The sequence below is a fragment of the Seriola aureovittata genome, chromosome 22, assembly GCF_021018895.1.
Source record: "Seriola aureovittata isolate HTS-2021-v1 ecotype China chromosome 22, ASM2101889v1, whole genome shotgun sequence".
Classification (NCBI taxonomy): Eukaryota; Metazoa; Chordata; class Actinopteri; order Carangiformes; family Carangidae; genus Seriola; species Seriola aureovittata.
In genome coordinates this window covers 18375303-18397802 of record NC_079385.1, presented here as the reverse complement: position 1 = coordinate 18397802, position 22500 = coordinate 18375303, and the positions used below count along the sequence as shown (strand labels likewise).

Below are 22500 nucleotides of genomic sequence, written 5' to 3'. Positions count from 1 at the left end.
AAAAACATAAACAAAAAGTGAAATAAAGTCCATTCATCCATTATGATCTAACTTTATCTTCTCTAAACGTGCACATGTGACAGCAGCAAACCTCTGCTTCGTCTCTACTGAGTCATATCGGCCTCATGGTGCGATAGAGCTTCACACACCGTCCACGCTGCCAAGGACAACAGTGTGTGTGTGTGTGTGTGTGTGGGTGTGGGTGTGGGTGGGGGGGTGGGGGGGTGGAACAATAGCAGGAATAACATCACATCACTCTGATGTGACTGCTGAGGAATGCTGGGAGCAGGATGGATGTTGAAACCTCAGCACACCTCAGATGTTGAAACTTAAAGACGGTGTGACTTGGCAGGTTTGTTCATCGGCATACTTATGTTCACATGTGTTTTCTTGTAGTGTGTGTGTGTGTGTGTGTGTGTGTGTGTGTTTTAACTTATTAAACAAGTGTATTTCAGATTACATCCCTGCTTATGAGTCATTTTATATGACCATATGAACCATTTGTGTGAAATTTTGTCATAACTGTTAGTAGTAAGGGCTAAAAGGTCTTTTCTGAGGTCACACAGACCTTTGACCTTTGACCTTTGACGACCTAAATGGAATCAGTTCATACTTTCATTCAAGTGAACGTTTGTGCAAGATTTGAAGAAGTTCTTTCAAGGTGTTACGGAGATATCGCGTTCACAAGGCCGAATATATGTTTTGTGAGGTCACAGTGAGCTTGACCTTTGACCTATAGTCACCAAAATCTAGTCAGTTCACCCTTGAGTCCAGGTGAATGTTTTTCCCAAATTTGGAGAAGTTCTGTCAAGGTGTCACCGAGATATCGTATCCAAGAGAATGGGACGGACAACCTTAAAAACAATATGATAAATCAAATCTCTATCCGTCATATTATCAGGTAATATATATATAAACACATATATATTCCTAAAATCAGTTTTAATTCTTTTTGAAGGCGACTTTGTCACGTGACTCATGATGTTGAGTGAGATGCATACGATGGTGGATCGAATCAAACAGCACCGTGTGAATGTAACACAGTGGTTTACTGTCAGAGGCGGCTGCAGCGTCTCCACAGTCCTTAAAATGTGTTTGTCATCTGTTTTAAAAAGGGAGAAACAAGCTCCAAGCTAAAACACACACAACTCACTGACTCAGCCAGTGTGTGTGTGTGTGTGTGTGTGTGTGTGTGTGTGTGTGTGTGTGTGTGTGTGTGTGTGTGTGTGTGCTCTCCACTCACCAGTGTCATTTTCAGGTGGTCTTTGGTCACTGTGTTGTACTGCTCGACCTTCTGCCTGATTTCCTCCCTGCTGAACTCCGTCCGCAGCTCTCTCTCCTTCTCCACATCCTGACGGGAGAAAACAGAGGGTGAGAGGAGAAAGGGGGGAGGGAGAAACGTGACACGGTAAGTCACAAGTCGTCGAACCGAGATCGTTTAAAACAATACCACCTCTGTTTGGACAATGGCAGCGGGACACGTCGAGGGTGTCGGGTCTAATTTTAACAGACAATAAGTGAAGATCCTTTTTTTTTTACCTAAATCAAATCATGTGTTCTTTAGCTCCATTACTGCAGCTTTCATACGTTAATATTCAGCATATGTTTGCATGTGTCTATCATTAATGACTCCATATGTGTTTTAACTGTCGCTGTTTTGTCTGTTTTCCTGCCAGAAATGCAGATGTGTCCGTTTCCTACGTTCCTGAGTCTCTGCACATCAGGGTGAAGCCACAACATACGACCATCCTCACGTTTCAGAGGTCATAGCTATCACAGCCAGTTTTTAATTCTAGTCCCACGTTGGGCTTTTATATGTAATTAAAACAATTTTCATTTGCATAAAAGCACAAAAAAGTAAAAATACTATATAATAATAAAAAAAAGCTTATATTGTTGATAAAGATTAATCATAATTACTGCTTAACTTCTTTTGCAAATTAAAGTCCTGCAGAAATCCTGATAAACTAACGAAAGACTGAACTTTAAAGATAAATATAAATCAGTTCCTGTGAAGTTTTTTAAAGACGACCGAGCAAACATTTGACATAAATCACACTAAGTAAGAGTTAGTTAAATAAAGGTTATTTTCAGACTACGTACATTGTTTTTCAGAAGGTAAAAAGCTGTGAACAAGCAATATATCGCAGATAAATAAGAAATCCTTCAGACTAAGATCCACAGAAGTTTTTCTTTACCTCCGAGAGGGAAACCATACGCTGTGAAGTCAGGCAGTGAGCGGAGGAACAGAGCTCCTTTTGCTTTTTGTTTGTTGTGTATATCTAATTTATGTCATTACTCACCGCTTTGGGGCACAACAGAGCATTATGGTGTTTTATTTTTGTGACCCAACCCACTTGTGCTGTGATAACGAGGGAGGAGTCAGCTCGCAGAGATCACATTTGTGGTGTACGTGCCGTGAGAAATAAAACATGACGGCCATGTTTTTCCTCTAAATCTTCCCTCATTTGAATATAAACCTCCCGTCAAAAAACTGAACGTACGGCCACGTCGGGCCGAGTCCTTCCTTCTACCACCGAAGAAATGATCTCAGGCTCAAAGCTGCTGGAGGGTCAACACATGACAAAAACACATTTCTAATCAGTCTGGGTCCCATGCTGAGCGACTGACTTCTAATTTTAGACTAAACATGGAAACCTCCTGCAGGACACAGCAAGTCACACACTGAATAATCCAAAACTACAATTATCAGCTCGTGGTTGTATCCCTCCGCCACCCGGACTAGTTTCAGATTACATCCCTGTTTATCCAGAATCATATCATATCATCATCAGACTAGTGACCTTGACCTTTGCACTTTGACCTTTAGCCACCAAAATATAATCACTTTGTCCTTGAGCCCAGGCGAAAGTTTCTACCAAATTTGAAGAAGTTCCCTCAAGCTGTAACTGAGATATTACGTTCATAAGGACAAAACCACAATTTGTGGTCTTGACCTTTGACCTCTGATGCCAAAAATGTAATCACTTCATCCTCGAGTCCTAGTGAATGTTTGTGCCAAATTTGAAGAAGTTCCATCAAGGTGTTACTGAGATATCGTGTCCTAGAGAACGGGACGGATAGACGGACAACCAGGAAACAATATGGCGGCTCCGACTGTCGCCGTGCGGAGGAATAAAAAACATGTTTCTTGAAAAGTCTTTAGTCTGACTGACTGGAGGCCACGTGCACGTGACGAGTGTGTGTGACGGATTCAAACGGCTTGTGATGTGTGACCATGTGTGACTTTACAGTGTACAGTGAGGGCGCAGTCGGCAGGTCACGGCAGGTCAGCTGACGGGGGTCGTTCACGACGCACGCGAGTTTTTAATGACCACGGTCCAACTCCGCCGATGAATTAATCCAAGACAAGTCGTCCCTCCTTTAAATAAAAACACAGCTGCACAGTATAAAAACACATGTAGAGTTACAATCTAGGTCACACGACGAAGCCAAACGTGTTACATAATCTGCTGTAAAAGCCTCGTCCACCGAGCTCTCAGCCGATTAACGTGTTTCCAACCAGACGTCTTCCAGCTCCACTACAACGAACCCAGGCAGACACAGGGAGAACGTGCAAGCTCCACACAGAAAGGCCCCGGGTTCAAACTCCAGAACCTTCTTCCTGTGAGGCGACAGTGCTGCCCAGGATTAAAAGGACGTGCAGAAATGTCACAAAAACGCAAAAATGTAAATAATGTAAATTAAAATTGCTTGAAACAGAACTGGCGAACAGTCTCTGGTTTCATCTTCTCTCCATCACACAGTGAACTGAATATCTTTCTGGGCAGTTTATAGACAAAACAATTAATAACTGCCAGGTTAATTGATTATGAAAATAACTGAAGTTCAATCACCGTCGTTCAAAGTGTCACTGTATTTGTTATAATCACCACCCGGAGCTGAGGATGCACCGTGATTTTATCTTCATCCATATTATTGTTGAATCAATTATTAGAGTCGCAACTACAAAAATCAATCAATGCAATAATTAATATATTTATTAGTAGCCGCCCTGATCCAGACAATTAGAGCTTTTTAAAAGGAAACTCATTCAGATTGAATGAAACAAGATGCAAAGACTCCTCCGTCCTCCGTCTGTACGTGAGTGCCAATGCAGAGTCTTTAGACTGAGTTTAATTCCCCAGTGTAGTCTGTGCTTACATGGGCATAGTGCAGCTCTCCTCTGCATCTATTAAAAACCACACACACACACACACACACAACACACACACACACACACACACACACACACACACACACACACAGACACACACAGTGCAGAATCCAGGGAGGCTTTGAAAGCACATGCACCCTTATATGGAAAACACACACTGCTCAAGGGAAAGACAAGGTGCCAATACAGCATGTGCAAACACTGCAGACACACGCACGCACGCGCACACACACACACACACACACACACACACACACACTGCAGCTCTGAGAGTTTAACAATGTGATGTGTCCACTGATGGTTTACAGCTCTGAGAAAGAACAGAAATGCCAGTCTGGGCAGAAGCTGAAGTGAATTATGACGTTCCCTCCACCCTTCATCTCTTCTATCACGTGTTTGTATGAGATTAAATTGAAATGTGCTGATCTCTGTGGGAGAACTGGGTGGTCACATTTAATTTTAAAGATAGAACTACAGATGTGAGGCGATACCTTTTATTTTACGACAGCTGTTTATTGTTGAATTTAGAGACGAAATGATTAGCTGATTAATCAATTAGTGGATCAAAAAGAAAATTAATGGGCAACTGTTTGGATAATAAAAAACTGTCAAAAAATTTGATGTTTCAGCTTCTTAAACAAGAGGATTTGCTGCTTTTCTTCAACTTACTCCATCACATATTTAATATTTTCAGGTTTTGGACAAAACAAAAAATTGCAGCGGCCATTTTTCCCTCGCTTCTGATTATTTCTTAGACCAAATGATTAATCAGTTAATCAAGAAAATACTTCTGATTTACTGGTATTAATATAAACTAGACTAAAGTGATAAGTCAGCATCAATGAATGGATATGTAGATATATAAAAGTATGAACTGTTTTAGTGTATAGTGTTATAAAATCAGTGCTGAAAGTTATAAATATATATTCTCTGGTTCCAGCGTCTTAAATGTGAGGATTATTTATTATTTATTCTATTATTATTATTATTATTATTATTATTATTATTATTATTATTATTATTATTATTATTATTATTATTATTCTGACTGTTGGTTGGACAAGACAAGCTCATAAATGAGTTTAAAGATGTCACCTTGAGCTTTGGAAACTTATGATGGATAATGAACAGTTTAATCAGCCCTTGATGCTTATCAATAACACAGTGGGTGTAAATTGGATTTAAACAGGGAATTTTTTCTTTTTCTTTATCAATTAATCTTAAAAATGATTATTAGAGTCTGTCAATCCACATGATTTAAATAAAGTAACTTTAGTTGGATTCTAATAAAATAAAATGTTAAAATCGTTGACAATAAAGTTAAAAGAGACAAACATGCATTAGATTAAGGAAACTGCAGCTTCTGACACACTGATTTAAACCCTGTTACTGTAACTGGTTTTACCAGAGTGACATCACTGTGATGGTGACCTGTCTGTCTGAATCTGTCTGTCTGAATCTGTCCGTCAGTCTGACGGAGACAGACACTGACTCATCGGGATTAAAGGACGACGCAACAAGGACAACAAACCAGATCACACAAAGTCACGACGGCAGGAATCTCCCGTCGACAGATTCTTTCCTCACGCTAAATTTGACCTGAGGGTTTCTTTCTTTTTCTTTTTCTTTTCTTTTACTCCATCAATCTCAACTTTAAGCACCTGACAGGTGAGATGAGTCAGAGGATATTAGCAGGAAGTGACAGGTAAAGGAGATTATTCTGTCATCTGTCACCAACCACAGAGGCGGAGAAAAGATAAAAACAGAAGAGAAAGAAAGAAGCAGTGAAACCTGATGGATGATATTCCCTCAGCGGGGAATCTTTCCTCTCGTGACTGCGGAGTGTGTGCGCTTGTGTTAGCGTGTGCATGACCATTACGTCACCTGGTGACCCAGTAGATTAAGTGACCGGTAGCCGACATTAGCTGCCCTTACACAACTCCCTCACTAGTAGCTCCTGGGATCAGTTGTCAGTCTTTACTCATAAATCTGTTTATTTATGGTATTTTACATGGACGCTGCCGTTCCTTCCACCTTCTAATGCGAGTTCCACGTGTTGTTTCACAGCTGGAATTTAAGCTTCAGAACAGTAACAAGGAAAGAGTGACCCAAATATCTCAATATTTTTTAAAGGCTTGGCTGTTTTTTCATCATATTTAGGAGATTTGGATCCATCATCACATTAAAACGGTTTAAAACAGGAAGCAGTTTAAGCCAAAGTTGAAAGTGGTGTGTTCTCATATTGTCGGGGTTTGCGACCAGAATTCGACTTCAGTCGTCTCAAAGCTTGAATTTCCCACAGATTCTTTTTCATCCGAAATGATCAATCACTTCATAGATTACTGTAGAATTAAATGGCAATGCCTGCACCTTTTAAGCACCTATCAATAGTTCATTTTCCGATACCAAATGTCGCTGTTAAATTTCGTCAATTTTGCTCAATTGGAGGGATCTGAGAGGAAAGATGACCAGGTTCGTCCAAGCTGCAATTAAAGCTGCCGCTAATGGTTATTGTTCATTACAGATAAATCAATATTGATTAACAAGACCCAGGAGGAGCTGGAACCGATGCTGCGGAGGAGGGACGTCTGGAATACCCTACTTAACCTGCTGCCACCGCGACCCACCCAAGGATAGGTGGAAGGAAATGGATGGATGGAAACATTTTGTTTTATAAAATACTAAAAACACGGTAAATACAATTAACCAGCACCAGATTTTCAGTTTACGATCATATACAACAATAAAATAAAGGAGCAAATCCTCATATTTTAGAAGCAGTAAATATTTGGTATTTCTTGCTTGAAAATGACTCAAACCACTTAAATCCATTAATAAGATGGTTACGAATTCATTTTCTGTTGCCTGATTATCCACATTATGATCAAACAGCTGTTGTTAAAGGCTTGTGAAAGGCTCGTTGCCCGGGATCAGTCGACTGTTGCACAAACTCATATTGTTCTCGTCATGCGAAGCCTTGGGGAGACAAAGTTTCTGGTTTGCTTTTCACCTTCTTTGCACCAAATAAACAACCGACTGTTGACGCCACAATTAATCATCAAATTACAGAGGGACACAGCAGAAAGGACCCACCATGAGTCGTTCACACCACTGATTCCTCCATATCGTCTTCCTCCTGTGGTAATCACAAGCACAACTCGTCTCCTTTACTATAACTTATATAACTTAAATACCAAACACAATTAATTTTTGATTATACTGAAGCAACTTTGACCCTCCCTGAGCTGCTAAAGGAGTTTCAACAAACAGTACGTGTGTCACCTTCATCTATACATACAAGCTAATATCAATATTTTTGCATTTGCAGCTGAGTGCCAGTGTTTTCTTTATCTTTTTTACTCTGGAGATTTTAAAAATCACAAGCCCCCCGAGTGTTTTATTCTCATCAGGGTGGAGAAGCTTCTGAAGCAACTGTTTGCCTGTCACGGGACATTAAAACTCTCCACTGAAACCCATGTTAATGAGTCTTTGAGGCAGGAGTTGCTGCCAGTTTTATGTTGTTTAATTTTTATGATTTCCTCAGAAAAGGTTTTACAATAAAAAAACAAACAAAAAAAAAATTTTAACTAGCTGTGGTCACAAAAAAGGAAGTCCTGTTATTTCAGAGACGGGTGAAACAAACCCGCTGTGACTTTACTGGCCCGTTGTCGCTCTCATGAGAGTGTGTATGGGTTTGTCCGATCCGGACCGTTTGACGTCCAGGAGAGAGAGAGAGTTAAGAGGAACTGGGAGAGCGATCAAATCCAAACAAACAGGAGAAGCAGAGCACAGCGGAGCTGCAACACAATGAGGTCATGTTCCTATTTAAGAGCACAGCAAATCCTCCCACCGAAGCTGGAAGATCAACACTGGACAGAAATGAGGAGGAGGACGGACAGAAGAGCAGCAACTAGGTTTCAATAGAGCCTCGACAAATATTTATCACAATAACTCAAATAAGAATGTGAAAGCCTCTTGTAAAAGCAGTATACACCCATCCACTGCGAGCTGCTCCTGACATTACATCACCTCTCATTGCATGTAAAAGCACATTTGATCACGCAGCTCTTTCATGTGCAGCTCGTTCATGGCAGCGGTTCAAAAAGTTCTTCAAAGACGCCGATTTACAAAAGAGACAGAGAATCAACTCGTGTGTTTAAACTAGACTGATACTGATAATGACGCCACCATCTTACACTGCTGGTCTTTATAGAAAAGGCTCCATGTAACATTTACTATTTACTAATTCTAAAATGATAAATATTGACTGTCATTCTGCCGAAAGGATGAAAACTACCTTTGTTGTCTCTGAGCAACTTTTAGAAGGAGGAGATGCTTCATGTCAGAGAGCAACATCGTCTGCATACAGTTTGATCACATCATCAACGGCTTTACCTCAGAATCAGTCTAACAACACAAGAAAACTAACAACACAGGCAACTGGTTAGCGGAGGCCAAGTCCTGATGTCGTCTCTTTATCAATTAAGCTTAAATAATCACCTCACTCGTTAAATGTGCGTCTTTTTCTGCTGATGTAGCAGCCGTGCTAATTTTTCCTTGTATCTTAATATTACATTTCATGAAATGTCACTGCAGAAACGTGTGCAGATGATATTCAAATTGTGACTTGCCCTCAACGACTGTAAAAGTTGAGATGAAGCTGCTGAATAAAATGTTATTATAACCAATTGAAAGATGAATAGAAAGTTGCACTTGTAGTTTTGGCCATCAGAAAATTTCAACCTTGAAAAACTGTTGTAGTTAAGTGCACTACATGTTAGTGGACAGTCCAGATGGGATGTGTAAGACTCTCCAGACAGCTGTGAACTGCAGTAAACCACTGGATTATCGAGTCTTTAACTGTAACAGATACCCACATGTGTGATGTCTTTGCCGGCCACATGCTATGAAATTTAGAGGTGAAGATTGAGGCTTTAAATAATGAGGAAGAAACATTAAAGGCCTTTATTTTGCTGATTTAAAATCGACTAAAAAGATGTGTTTATCACGAGTTAATCCTGTTATGACGGCACATGTATTTCTCCGATCGGCCAACTCTAGAATAGGACAATTAAAATACTTTCCAAGTAAAAATGACTGATATTTAAAATTGGATTAAATGTTTAAAGAATAATCAAATTTCCTGTCTCCTCACTGCACTTGTTGCATGAAACGGAAGAGCATTAAAAAAAGCAGAACAGACTCTGCTTTGGCACCGGAGCTGGAAAAAGCAGAAGAGAAAGAGGGAATTAAAAAAAGTGACGAGACAGAAAAGGACGAGTGAAGGAAAAACAGCTGCAGGCCTGAGAAGACGAGAGAGAGAGAGAGAGAGAGACGCACACAGAGAGAGAGTCTCACAAGTTTTATCTTCATCTCCATGTCAATATCTCCCTGTTCTCAAGCTGCTGTTTTATAAATAACCTACATTGGTTTAGGTTTTGTCTATATGTTTGAGATAATGGCATCTTCTTCCCCAGCACACACCTGCAGCATTCCTGTCTTTGTTTAGCTGCCGTCACGCTCGTCTGCATCAATCGTCTGTAAACACATGACATCACCGTGCGAGAGTGTGTGTATGTGTGAAGACAAAACATGCTTAGCTTGGGCTAAACAGACCCTGAAGCACGGGACTGTGCGTTTGTGTGTTTAGAGGCGCTACACGCAGACTAAACACAGTCATTTAGCTGTTTTAACTGAATCTAACCTATATCTTTAAAAGCACAACAAAGACATTCTGAAGCTACCAAAAGTGCTATTTTTCTGTTTCTGTGTTTACTTCCACATGTGACCGGTGACCAAAGTGAAGGTCATTTCATTTAGCAAAACATAAAGAAGGGAGTTTATACCGCCAGTCTGACATTACACCGTTTTCTAAACCTTTATGTGTTTATTTTCCCAAAAAAAGTAGAGACTTTAGTTAATTTAGTCAGCCGTGGTGAGTTAAAGCAAAGTAGCTGTTCATCTAACGATTACTTTCATTATCAATTATTCTCTCAAATCGATTGTTTGGTCTACAAGATGTATTAAAATAGAGAAATCAAATGTCTTATTTTGTATCTTCATCAATTAAAAAACCTAAAATATTCAGTTTTCTATCACATAAAACAAAGAAAAGCAGCAAAATCTGACTAATTGATGAATTGTTTCAATATAAGTTGAACTGTGCATTTTTGCATGATCACCTGACTTGTTAAACACAGACTTAAAACATCTACGTTACTTTAGTTCAGCATTAATACGATTAATGAACGCTCCTCAAAAATTACTGGAACATATGGATCTGAAAATTTTACCAAATTTTATTCAACCTGCATTTGAAAGTCCTGTTCCTATAGAGCCTAATCTACAAAATCCTGAAACTCGATCATCTTTCTCTTGTTCTTCCTCCTTCAAGATGTTTTTTTCCAAACTATCTCATATCCATTCTTCTACCCTCCTCGCCCTCCACCCCTCCCTTTCTATGTTACTTCCTGTTGAGTCCGCAGGGGGAAGCAGAGATCGGCCACACCTTTCCTCCCAGCATTCCTGCACTAATGGGTACATGTATGCACCAGCAACGCTGCATTAATGTTGCTGCACAAGTGGAAGTGCTCACACCTTTCCTCCATGACGGACTTTCCTCGGTTAATGGACAGAAACAGTCACTCAAACTCTTCTGCTTAAGTGGACATTCCTCTGCTAATGGACACTCGTATAGAGCGATACAGACGGAGCTAATGCCTTTTATAGATCTCCCCATCTCTGCTATGCAGCGCTAAATACTGCGGGTGCCATTTAATAACCGTCGTTGTCCATTTTGCTTAACCACCAATCAGCATTCATTAACAACTGGGCGGCTTCCAGAGCTTCACAGCGGAGACAGAAAACTGTGCAAGTGTTTTCAATATGGAACATAATAAATTTAATCCAAGAAAAATGCTAATTATAACCGTTACATTCATGCAATGCATCTCTTGCTCATAAGAATCATTTCAGGCTTCAGGTTCCCAATAAATAACCAGTATAACAGTTAGCACGTGAACAATATATAATTTAACTTGGGTTGCAACTTTTAATATTAATTAACTGGCTGATTATCTTCTTGAATAAGTAAGTATCTGATGACGTCTTCAAATTGTTTGTTTTGTCTCTGGAACCGGTGAATGTTCAGAAGTTTTACCTGAAAAACTATTGAAATTAAATGATTATTAAAATATTTTTGACAGGGGCAAATATGAAAAGAGAAATTAATTTTTGTGTTGTTTTAAAAAAAAGGAGCAGTGCGGAGGATTTAGTGACATCTAGTGGTGACGTTGCAGATTGCAACCACCTGAATACCGCTCCCCTCACCCCGACCTCTCCAGGCGTGTAGCGGAGAATCTACGGTGGCCCTCAGGTAACGTAAAAACACGAAAGGCTGTTTGTTTACCTTCACGTTTATCTCAAAGTTTTTTGTTGCAATCCAAACAAATGAAATAATTTTTAAACAGACCCAATCTGACCTGGACCGGACAGTCCAGATAGACCCAAAGGTAATTAAGTGCAATCCATCCAGGCCCGATAAGACTGGAAACAATAAATAAATACATTTTTCGGACCTGACCCCACGAGATCCTCTAATTTGAAGTATCCTGGCTAAAAATGTTTATCTTAAAAGCATCTGTGTCTAACACATTGTGTCTTGGTTCTTGAGTCTGATTCCTAAGCGCTCAGCTTTTTTCCTCAGAATAGAGAAGAGAAGAGGAAAATGACGCTATTGTCTTTTGCAAACAGAGAAGTCAAACCTGCAGACTAAACCAGCTGGACCACATGGAGACAACACCACGATGTGAACCAAACTGGACCCACTGTGAGTTTCCAGTGTGGTTCAGTAAATACAACACGGAGACACGGACAGCGGAGTGAAAGGACATGCAGTTACGCTTCGACTCTTTGCAGGAGTCTTGAGAGGAGACCACAATAAGTTTGTTTGGAGGGACCACCCAGAGAAATGAGCTCCCTCAAGACCTTTTTTTACCAAGACCGAGGAGGAGGATGAAGGATGAAGAAGCAAAGGGGTGAGGCAGGAGGAACAATAATACAACGAAGAATGGAAAGACTGACAGGAAGTGAAGAATAAGGATGTGAAAGAGAGGAAGAAGAAGATAAATGTGAAGTAGAAGGAAGCAGACGAGAAGAGGAGGAGGAGGAAATATCAAGAAAATTACTTCTCATAATGATTTAAAACCTTTTCTATATTTGGAAATAATAATAATATCACATCACCTTTAATAAAACCTGAGTGTCCCTGGCTTTTATTTTTTTCCTCAAACTCTGCCTCTCATCATGTGGTTAACTCGGTTGCTTTGGAGATAAATATAACATTAAAAACACGACGCAGTTGCTGTCCAACTATTTTGATTGTCAGCTCACACTGGAGCTGCTGTCTAAACTGCTAACTGCCCGCTGGGAAATGTTCTCATTACAATGAATAATGGCTTTCATTAAACAACTTCGTACTGGGGGGGAAATATACTGTTTGGCCAGGGCTCACACACACACACACACACACACACACACACACACACACACACACACACACACACACACACACACACACACACACACACACACACACACACACACAGTTCCTAAAGTCAAGATTGCTAAATACAAACAGTAAAAAAAAAAAAACCCACAGGCTTTACATTTGTTAACACAAGAGGAATTGAGCAACAGATCCAAAGGGGTGTGTTTGTGTGTGTGTGTGTGTGTGTGTGTGTGTGTGTGTGTGTGTGTGTGTGTGTTTTTCCGTGGGAGTGTGTGAAGTGAGTAAGCATGTGTGGGTTGGGATTATGAAACTTCATGGTTCTGACCTTGCAGGATGACAGCAGAGGCAAAGAAAGGAAAAGAGGAGTGTGTGTTCGAGGATGGTGAGCCAACAATAAACCAGACTTCCCCTGGAGAGTTCAATTCAGACAGTACATGACTGTTTTCATTCTCAAATTACAAAAAAGATATTAGATTAGATGTCTATTAAATGTCAGAAAATTGTGAAAAATGTCTTTAAAATGCTCGTTTTCTCTGAGCAACTGTCCGAAAACCAATAATATTTAATTTACAACAAAATAAAAGAGAGAAAAACAATAAATCCTCATATATGAGATGTGGAACCGAGGAGTATTTGCATATTTTTGCTTTTGCTTTTTTATCGAAATTATTGTCGACTAGGGCTGCAACTGCTGATCATTTATTTTCTCAAGTAATCGATTGATTGTCTGGTTGATAAAGTGTCGGTCAACTAGCTTCATTGTTGATTATTTGCTGATAATTCATAATCAAGGAACTGTTTGAGCGGTAAATTATTATCGCAGGACATTAATCCGCACATCCCATCGTTGCACCGTAAAGAATAAAAAAAAATACATAAATCCTTGAACTTGGTTTAGTCAGAGTGCTTATCAGAATAATATTCGTCAGGTTGGAAAAAAACATCCGTCGTATGACTAATGAATTAATCAATAGTTCCAGGGTGTTACGGCGCAAGATAAGAACGGCCTTAAAAGGAAACGTCCTGTAAAAACAGTCGTCAAACACATTCAGATTTGTCTCACAGTTGTATAAGCACATAATTTAAACACAGTCATAGACCAAATAAAGTGGTAGTAGACTTAAGGGTAATTCAAAGACACACAAAACAAACAGAAACAAGCTGCGATGACCGATAATGAAAGCAAGGTTCAGTGCAGATGACTCCCCGCCCTGCAGGAGCCTCAGTGAGTCAGGTATGAAGCAAGAGAGCAGCGCGCCCAGTCACCATCAGTCATATCCGACAACTGTATCACCTCCGCCAAAACCGAGGAAAGCCGTGTTTTCATCCGTGTCTGTTTGTTTCTCAGCAGGATTACCCAGAAATAACTGAGCCGATTTGCAGTGAACTCGGTGGAGGGACGGTTCACGAGCCAGAGACCGACCCATTAGAAGTTCGGTTCCAACACAGTTAACTCACATTAATGAATGATGCTTTCTGAATAAGCTGTAGGTTTCTGAGTCTCTGTGAACTTGATCATCACACGTCACTACGTTAATACACTCCCACGGTCAGATATGTGACACACTTCCTTCACACAACCACAACGGTGGTTCTGTTTCTACGGTATTGTGTTTCTGCAGTATTTTTAGCCGGAGTAGTGGTTGCGGCTCCAGAAATGGAAACGTCTGCCGGTCCAACAGTGTGACCGAGGGTGAAGCAGCTCGACAACTGTTGCACAGACAGATCGTTGAATTGAGGGGAGCAAACGCATGTTCATCTACATTATAATTACATACAAGAGTCCAGCAATAAATCATCTGTGATGCCGTCTCCCATCTAAATTACAGAGTATATTTAATTCTTTCATTATTGAAAGATAAAGTTCTGGTTCCTTAATGCTCCAAAAGTGAGACGCTTTAAATGCCGCCATTGTTTGTGTTTCTGTTAGTTTCACTAAAGCTGCGACTGCACAGGCTGGATGTTTATCCCTGCTTCTGGAACTGGGATATGATGTTTGTAATGATGTGCAAACACAAAAAATCAAAAATACTTCAAGAGCCCAACCATTACCAGTAAACTCCTACATCCATGTAAACACACTCGGCTGAATCTGACATTGCCTCAAATGGTACAAAAGATAAACCAGTTTAATTTAAGAAGCAGCGTGACCTTTTCTCCGCCGCCGCCGCAGAAAAATCTCCCAAAGAAAACAACTGGACTTTAGCTCCACTAATCGTACAAGCACAAGAATAACAATATTTCTGGTGCGTAGTGAGATTTATATACACTTTTCTTGACTGTATCTGAGTGTAAGTAGCTGTTTCACATATAATTCCCACTAATCTTTATTCTTTCTTAATGATAACCGTTTCAGTTCCATCACATCTTACATCTTGAAATAGCTCAGAGGTATTCATATTATTCATAGAGCTCATGTGAACGAGTAGAAATGAGTCTTATGTTACATAACGTGGTATCACTGGTCACTGCTGCGATACAATGGACACAATGAGGATGTCAAAGGCAGGTGTGTCTGTTCGGGGATCTGATAAAGGAAACGAGGGAAACAATACCTGTGAGATGCGCCGCTCTGACTGTGTGTAATGATGACTGTAATGTCACTCTATAGTCAGAGCACCTCGGCTACAGTGGAAAATCCCTTTATAAAGAGGAGGAACAACACACACACACACACACACACACACACACACACACACACACACACACACACACACACACACACACACACACAAACACATCAGGCTAGCCAAAACACAGACTGAGTGATGTTCAACCACCGTGAGCCAAATCCTAATGTTCAAAACCAACCACACACATCAACGCAACCATCAGCGAGAGCATTCAAAACCCACAGACCTTGAAGGTTTTTAAATGGTGTGTGTTTATGTGTGTGTGTGTGTAATGAGCAGAGTAAGTTCAGAGCTGGATTGTTGCTTCATTTTAAGTGTCACATGACAGAGCTAATGACAGCACGGGGGTTATGGGTAACTTGGCACGCAGGTCCGGGGAGTCTGTACGCCGTCATTATGTGTAAACCCAACATTAAGCATGTCGTGGTGGGATGAGTGAGGTGTGAGGAACGCACCTGACTGAACTGCAAAACCAATAACACGGTTTCATGTCACTTTACTACACATTACATTGACTTAATAGTAGTTCAGCTGGATTTATTCAGCATAAAAGCCTTTAAATGACAATATTGCTGATTAATTAAAGTAGTTTCTTTACGTTTGTATCACAATAAAAGTTGTAACTTTAAAAAGTTTATATATGAAATTTGATTTAGAAATATCTGTACAAGAATGAGGCGTTAATGCTAATCCAATATTTGAAACTTTTTGTGAAATACGCTTTTGCTTTCTTGCCAAGAGCCGGTTAGCTTAGCTTAGCATAAAGACTGGAAGCTTTGGGAAACAGCTAGCCTGGCTCTGTCCAAAAAGGTAATAAAAATCTACCTTCCAGCACCTTAAAAGCTCTTTACGTGCTACATTTTGTTTGTTTTATCCAAAAACCCATTTCCAGTTTCAATGCTAAGCTAAGCTAACTAGCCGCCGGCTCCAGCTACATATTTGCTGCACAGACCTGAGAGTGGTATCTCTCTTTTACGTCGTGTTTCCAAAAATGATGATGACCAAATGAGGGATACAACTAACAATTATTCTCTTTAGGGAACAGTTTTCCAATGATTTTTTTCTATTTCTTAATTATCAAATATTAAATATATAAACTTGTTTTGTCTAACAATGCTCAAATATTTAATTCACCACATAGAAAACAAAGAAGATAAAGATGCTGAACCAGTAAATTTCTGCTTGAAAAATGACTTTTATGCAACATAAAATGATTTAAATCCATAATAAACTAATATTAGCCAATGTGTAATTTCATTTTTCTAACTAATTCTATGTTAAAACAAAGGGGGGACATCGCTCACACATCACATTCCCAGCTTGTCCTTTTCAGAAACAGCTTCCTCTGTCCTGAACTTCAACCTCCACCCGACCACAACACCACCTGAGAACAGACCCCCCCCCCCCCCCCCCCAAACAAAACATCCAGCCGCCGGTCGTCACACTTTCTGCAAACCTGCCTCGTCATTTACCATCATTAGGACTCTCACTTTCTCCTTTGCACATCAAAAGAAAAGCACCAACCACCTCAAAGTGCTCTGTGGTTTGGTGATAATGGCGAGCCGGGAGATCACAGCCGGTCTAAACTGCTCCCAGATGAGCTTCTAACGGGAGAGACTGGTATGTGACGGAATAGCTCACGAAGCACGGTGGCAACAGCGGAGATCAGCCGACACACACACACACACACACACACACACACACACACACGCTTCATTACTGGTCATGTAAACACAAAGAGAAGCCCACTCACTTTTTCTACAGCCACATTTACAGCACAAAAAAAGAATTTAATAGGACGACAGACATGTTTTGATCTGCTGCTTTTACCATTAGCGATATATCTGACAGCAGCAGCGTGCTCTGCATTTGGAGGGTGGGGGAAATGCAAGGAAATCCTGGCATTTTTCAAGCGAAAACATTCAAACAAAAACACCATGTGGAGCAAAATAAACTGGACTCATGACCCTTGACCTAAATCTCTAACTTCGAGATCTAAATTTCTTTAAATAATCTTTAACAGCATGATGAACTCAAAGAATGTCCTCACGGTGGATTACATCTCCCGTCTGCTGCCCTCTGACCTCGTAATATGAAGCTACAGGTGGTCAGTTCCTCCACAGAGGTAAGATGGAGTAAGGGGGTAGGTGGGGTGGGGGGTTTAAAAACCACCTGTTCAGAGAGTCTGGACGACAGCCGGACAGTAGAGGGTTTGTTTGAAGCAGCTGGTTGCGTGATTCATCACCAGTGACAGGCCTCATAAACTGTAACCAGGCGCACAAGTATAGGACGCACTGTGAGTTAATGCAGGGCTGCAGATAATGATTATTTTCATTGAACATTAATCTGTCTGACTGTATCGTTTAGTCTGTAAAATCTCAGAAAACGGTGAAAAGTTCAAAAGGCAATTCAAACAAACAGTCTTTACAGAATCACTTTACTGTGACTTTAAATATCAGTAAATCCTCACATTTGAGCAACTGAAACTGGGAAACGTTATTTTCATTATCAAGTAAATGTCCCGTACGTTTCTCATTGGATTTGTTTTGTCTGTAAAACTTAAAAATAATCTTAAAATGTCTCGTTTTGTCCGACCAGCAGCCCAAAACTCAAAGACAGTCAGTTAGCTATCATGTATGACAACGAGAAGCAGAAAATATTCACATTTCAGAAGCTGGAGCCAGTGAATATTTGACATTTTGACTATTTGATTATTAAGATGGTCCCAATTAATCAGCTGGAAACCAGAGCTGCAACTATTAGGAAAAATAATCAGCAGCTATTATTCCGGCAAAGATTTTTCCAAACATTCGCTGGTTTCAGGTTTTCACTCGTGAGGTTTTGCTGCTTTCATCTGTTTCATGTTAACGATTAATGGAATATCTTTGGGTTTCGACTGTTGGTCGCAACAAACGGAGACATGTGAAGAGATTAAGTGATAATGACAATAATAGTCTTGCAAGCTAAAGCAATTATCGGAGTTGTTTGATTTAACTTTCTTTCGGTCAGTTTTCAGTAACTTTTCCAAACTTCTCAGTACATTCGTGTTAAATAAAGAACTTTTCCCACATAAAATAAAGTCTAAAATGTGAAAAGATTACAATGTGAAGAGGAGAGAGATGTTATACTGTAGATGTATATATAAGCAAGTGTTAAAGCCTTCCCATAATGCACCAGTATCAAGTATTGACGAATCCACATTAGAACCACATCATATACATCACATCAGAGGCGGAAGACAGAGACTAGATGATGCGGATTGGATGATATTTTAATTGCAAAGCCATTATAGGTCAGTACAAAGTCATCAGTGTGTATATATATATATATATATATATATATATATATATATATATATATATATATATATATATACACACACACACATATATGTATATATGAACTCTTTCCCTCTCCCACTTTTCTCTCTAACACACACAGTCCTGACAAACACCTCATATTCTCCATGACGCAGGTGGTTCCTTTCAAAGGCAGATTTATCTTATTATAAACCAAAGCCCACTGCTGAGTTAGAGGAGGGGTGTGTGTGTGTGTGTGTGTGTGTGTGTGTGTGTGTGTGTGTGTGTCTGTGTATATGTGTGTGTGTTTCCAGGCATAAAAGCACTCCGGCTGTGTTTGAAGAGATAGCGAGGGCTGCACAGTTTAGAACAATTCCACTTATGTTTCCTTTAGAAAAGGAAAGCATTGTCGTGGAGAGAGAGAGAGAGAGAGAGAGAGAGAGAGAGAGAGAGAGAGAGAGAGAGAGAGAGAGTCTCGTAAAAAAAGCTTTATGTAACCTGCAGACGGTCAACAGAGACTGGACTTCAAAACACCAAACTGCAGCACACACACACACACACACACACATACTGACACACACAACTCTGTTAACATAAGCTCATATGTGCAAAGTAATGACGAAAACTTAATCAATCCTCTACTTTTGACCTGATCTGTAATTGCAATGCTGGGTAATATTAAAAAGGGGCCTTGTAAATGTTATTACTGCCATTACACCATGAAGTGACTGTCTGTTGATGTCTGTAACCGTTGGCGCTGTGCGCGTCTTTGTATGTGCGTAGTTATAAAGCCTGGCAGCGATTCAATTTCCCTGTAAGGGACAATAAAGATACTTCGAACTTTAACACTGTTGTTGCTGAGAAATATATTGTCCTTGTAAATTGAATTGATCTCAGCAGCGTTCAGACCAGCAAGGAACACAAAAAATGAAAACGAAAGTCAGACTGATAACATTTTTCTTGGCAGGTAGAGGCAAAGTTTACTACCGATTAACCACAGGCTGACACCATTGCTGCTGAATAAAACCTTCCCATTCCAATTCCAGCCGGTTCATCAAGTCGGATGAGGTACAATCATCGCGGCTCCCATGGACGTGACGTCCTGTGTTTATGGTTAACATGGCGGTGTTGCCAGTGTAAACACTGTTAAAAAGGTTGACTGCAAGGACTTCAAAGCGCGACGGCAATTCATATAAAGGACACGTAAACTGTGTGCCAATCCAGGCGCCGCATCGCTCATTTGAAGACCGGCAACGCAACTAGACTCTCAAAGATCTCCTTCAAATGTGACTGAGAAATGTTGCCTTCTTTTTCTTTCGTGGCTCAACATATCCCAAGATTCATTGCGCCGGGGTGATGAAAAGAATATGAGAGCAAACAACACCGTCAGAGAGCCTGAGGATTACATTTCCAAATCCAAGTGTTTGGTTTGAGCTCAGTTTAAGACGGTACAACAGTTCAAACTAAGGTCCTTAAAACATCAAGTTATGTGTGGTTAAAGCTGCTAGGTGTCAGGAACCACAACCTGTGATGCAACGGTGAGGACGTGCTCAGCTGGTGATGCAAAGCGCAAATCCTCTCATTCTGGTTCTCCAAAGGATGCGACCTCTGAACTGGGACACAGCTACAGTCACTCATATGAGGCTTGATCTGCAGGATGACCAACTTACGGCGAATGAGGAAGCTTTAATCACAGACTCTTGTGAAATCCTCTTTTGGCTTCATTGTTTTCAACAACAGATTGGACTGCGTGACTCTCCCGCAACACGTATTTACATTAAGTTTAATTTAACGACCAAAGGAAAAAGAATCTGAGACTTTATTTACCAGCCGTTAAAAGAGGAGTGATGCTTAGTGGGTCACGGGTTTAATCCGCATCAGTGGATGTGGCCTAAGAGTCTTTGGGGAGGATCAAAGCGGGCCAAGGACGGCTCGACTCAAGACTCAAACCTGAACTTATAGGCTTATACTGTAGATACAGTATCAGACAGGAGGCTGCTGCCAGGCTCAAACTGGGCGCTGCTGCCAAACGTTTGCCAAATTACAGCTCTAACATCAACATGGCAGGAACTGTGTCAGGAGAGTGACACAGTTTCAGTCAGGAACAAAAGACCTTACTTAGGTCTTCTGTGCAACGGTTTAATTGACGTAGTGAAGCACTGAAGACTAAGATGAGAAGAAAACTTTAAATACTTAAGTGACAATTTTAGGGAAAAATTAAGGAGAAGACTTAAGGGTGTTTTGTGCAACTGGTTTTATTTTAAGGAAACCTTGACTCAGACTTTAAGGGAAATCTTAACTTTAAGGTGTTTTGTGAAACTGGCCCCAGGTTTCAGAAACAAGAAAGTGGTTGCAGGAAAAAGGGAGACGGTTAATTCCTTTATATGATGGGATAAACTCTCTTGTATCAAACATGTCCTACGTTTCCCAGTTGCAAATTAATAATACCTGAAAACCAGTTACCAAGTGAGCAGGAAAATCTAAATACAGGGGCTTTCTGATTGGCTGGAAAAGGTTGGGAACCACTCATATGGTTTTCCTGTAGAGTTTTATAGCTTAGCACCCCAAATAACACCAATGAACATCATAAAAAAATACACTTTTATGGATTTAAATATTAACCTTCCTGGAAGAGGAGTGTACAGTAAGCGCCATATAGTCAAATGAGTGTGTGATTCTTATTTAGGCAATAATCCATATGACCTTAAATAATTAGAAAACAAACCAGCAAGTAGAGCAGGTGCCTCGAGTCACCAACATGTTAATCAGTTCGGCCGCAGTTACTAAACAACAACAAACCGAGGGCGGCCTTGCTGGCGTTGAGAGAACAGGAAGCAGGGCAGAGAACAGGCAGGAAGTGACATACAATGCGAGAGGAACCAGGACGACGGGAGGAGAGAAAGGGGATGGAGGGGGGTGAGGAGGAGAAAACAGAGTGGGGTGGAAGGAAATCTAGAGGGGGAGAATGTGGGAAAGGACGGATTTGGATTCACATGTACATGAGGACAGGAAAGAAAACACAGGATTTTAGAGAGAGAGATGACACTATAATGAAAATACGCCAAAGCTTTAGACTGAACTGATTAGACTGTCTCCATTTTAAATGCTGATGTGACCAAACCTTTAATGCCGTTTCATCGGCTCTTCCACCCTGATCAATAAAAAAGAAACACTAAATATATTTGAACTAATTTCTGAGACAAAATTTATCACATATAAGGATATATTCTTTATATTACTGTTCATATTATTCATGATGAATAAGCCACTATTAAAAAGATAGTGGATTAAGCCATTAATCGATAAATTAAAAAAAATAATCATCAGATTAAACAATAATAAAAATAACTCAGCTGCAGCCCTTTACACTTTTAATTCAAGTCGAAGAATGTCAGTCTTCAGGTCACAACCCATAGACCTGCACAACCAGTGACGAGGGGTCATTAGAGGTCATTAAGTAGACATTCTCTAAAAGGGGTCAAAGGGCAAAAGTAATTTGAATCATTGCAACAGGAGACGAATAATAAATAATAAAAACACTGAACGCTCAATAAACGCTCCGACTGAAACAGATTCAGTTTACAGGTGAGGTATGACCGAAGTCTGAAAAGCAGAAAGAGGTGTGTCAGTTTGCTGCGCTGATATCATAGTAGGTTATTGAGAGATAAGATCTCCCACTCAGTCAGGCAGTCTGTCCGTCTATCAGTTGCCCTTGGAGATAAAACCCATAAGGCGCTTTTTCCCACAGCGGCTGATAAGGAAGTTAAAATCTAAGTTCAACAGTGGGGAATGACCTCACTTTAAAGCGAGCTGGGACTCTAAGAAAAATTCCCATAACACACACACACACACACACACATAAACAAGAATAAACCTAAAAGC

The 22500-nt window shown here is 40.3% G+C and overlaps 1 protein-coding gene across 2 annotated transcripts in view; it reads right to left on the bottom strand.

The window, feature by feature from the left end:
* Positions 1-22500, bottom strand: part of rassf3 (Ras association domain family member 3) — a 74504-nt gene that overhangs the window by 10458 nt on the left and 41546 nt on the right. For both annotated transcript variants that reach the window (XM_056367750.1, XM_056367751.1), the window contains one exon: positions 1244-1351. In XM_056367750.1, coding sequence (XP_056223725.1) covers positions 1244-1351 — 108 coding nt within the window. The remainder of the gene's footprint in view (positions 1-1243; positions 1352-22500) is intronic.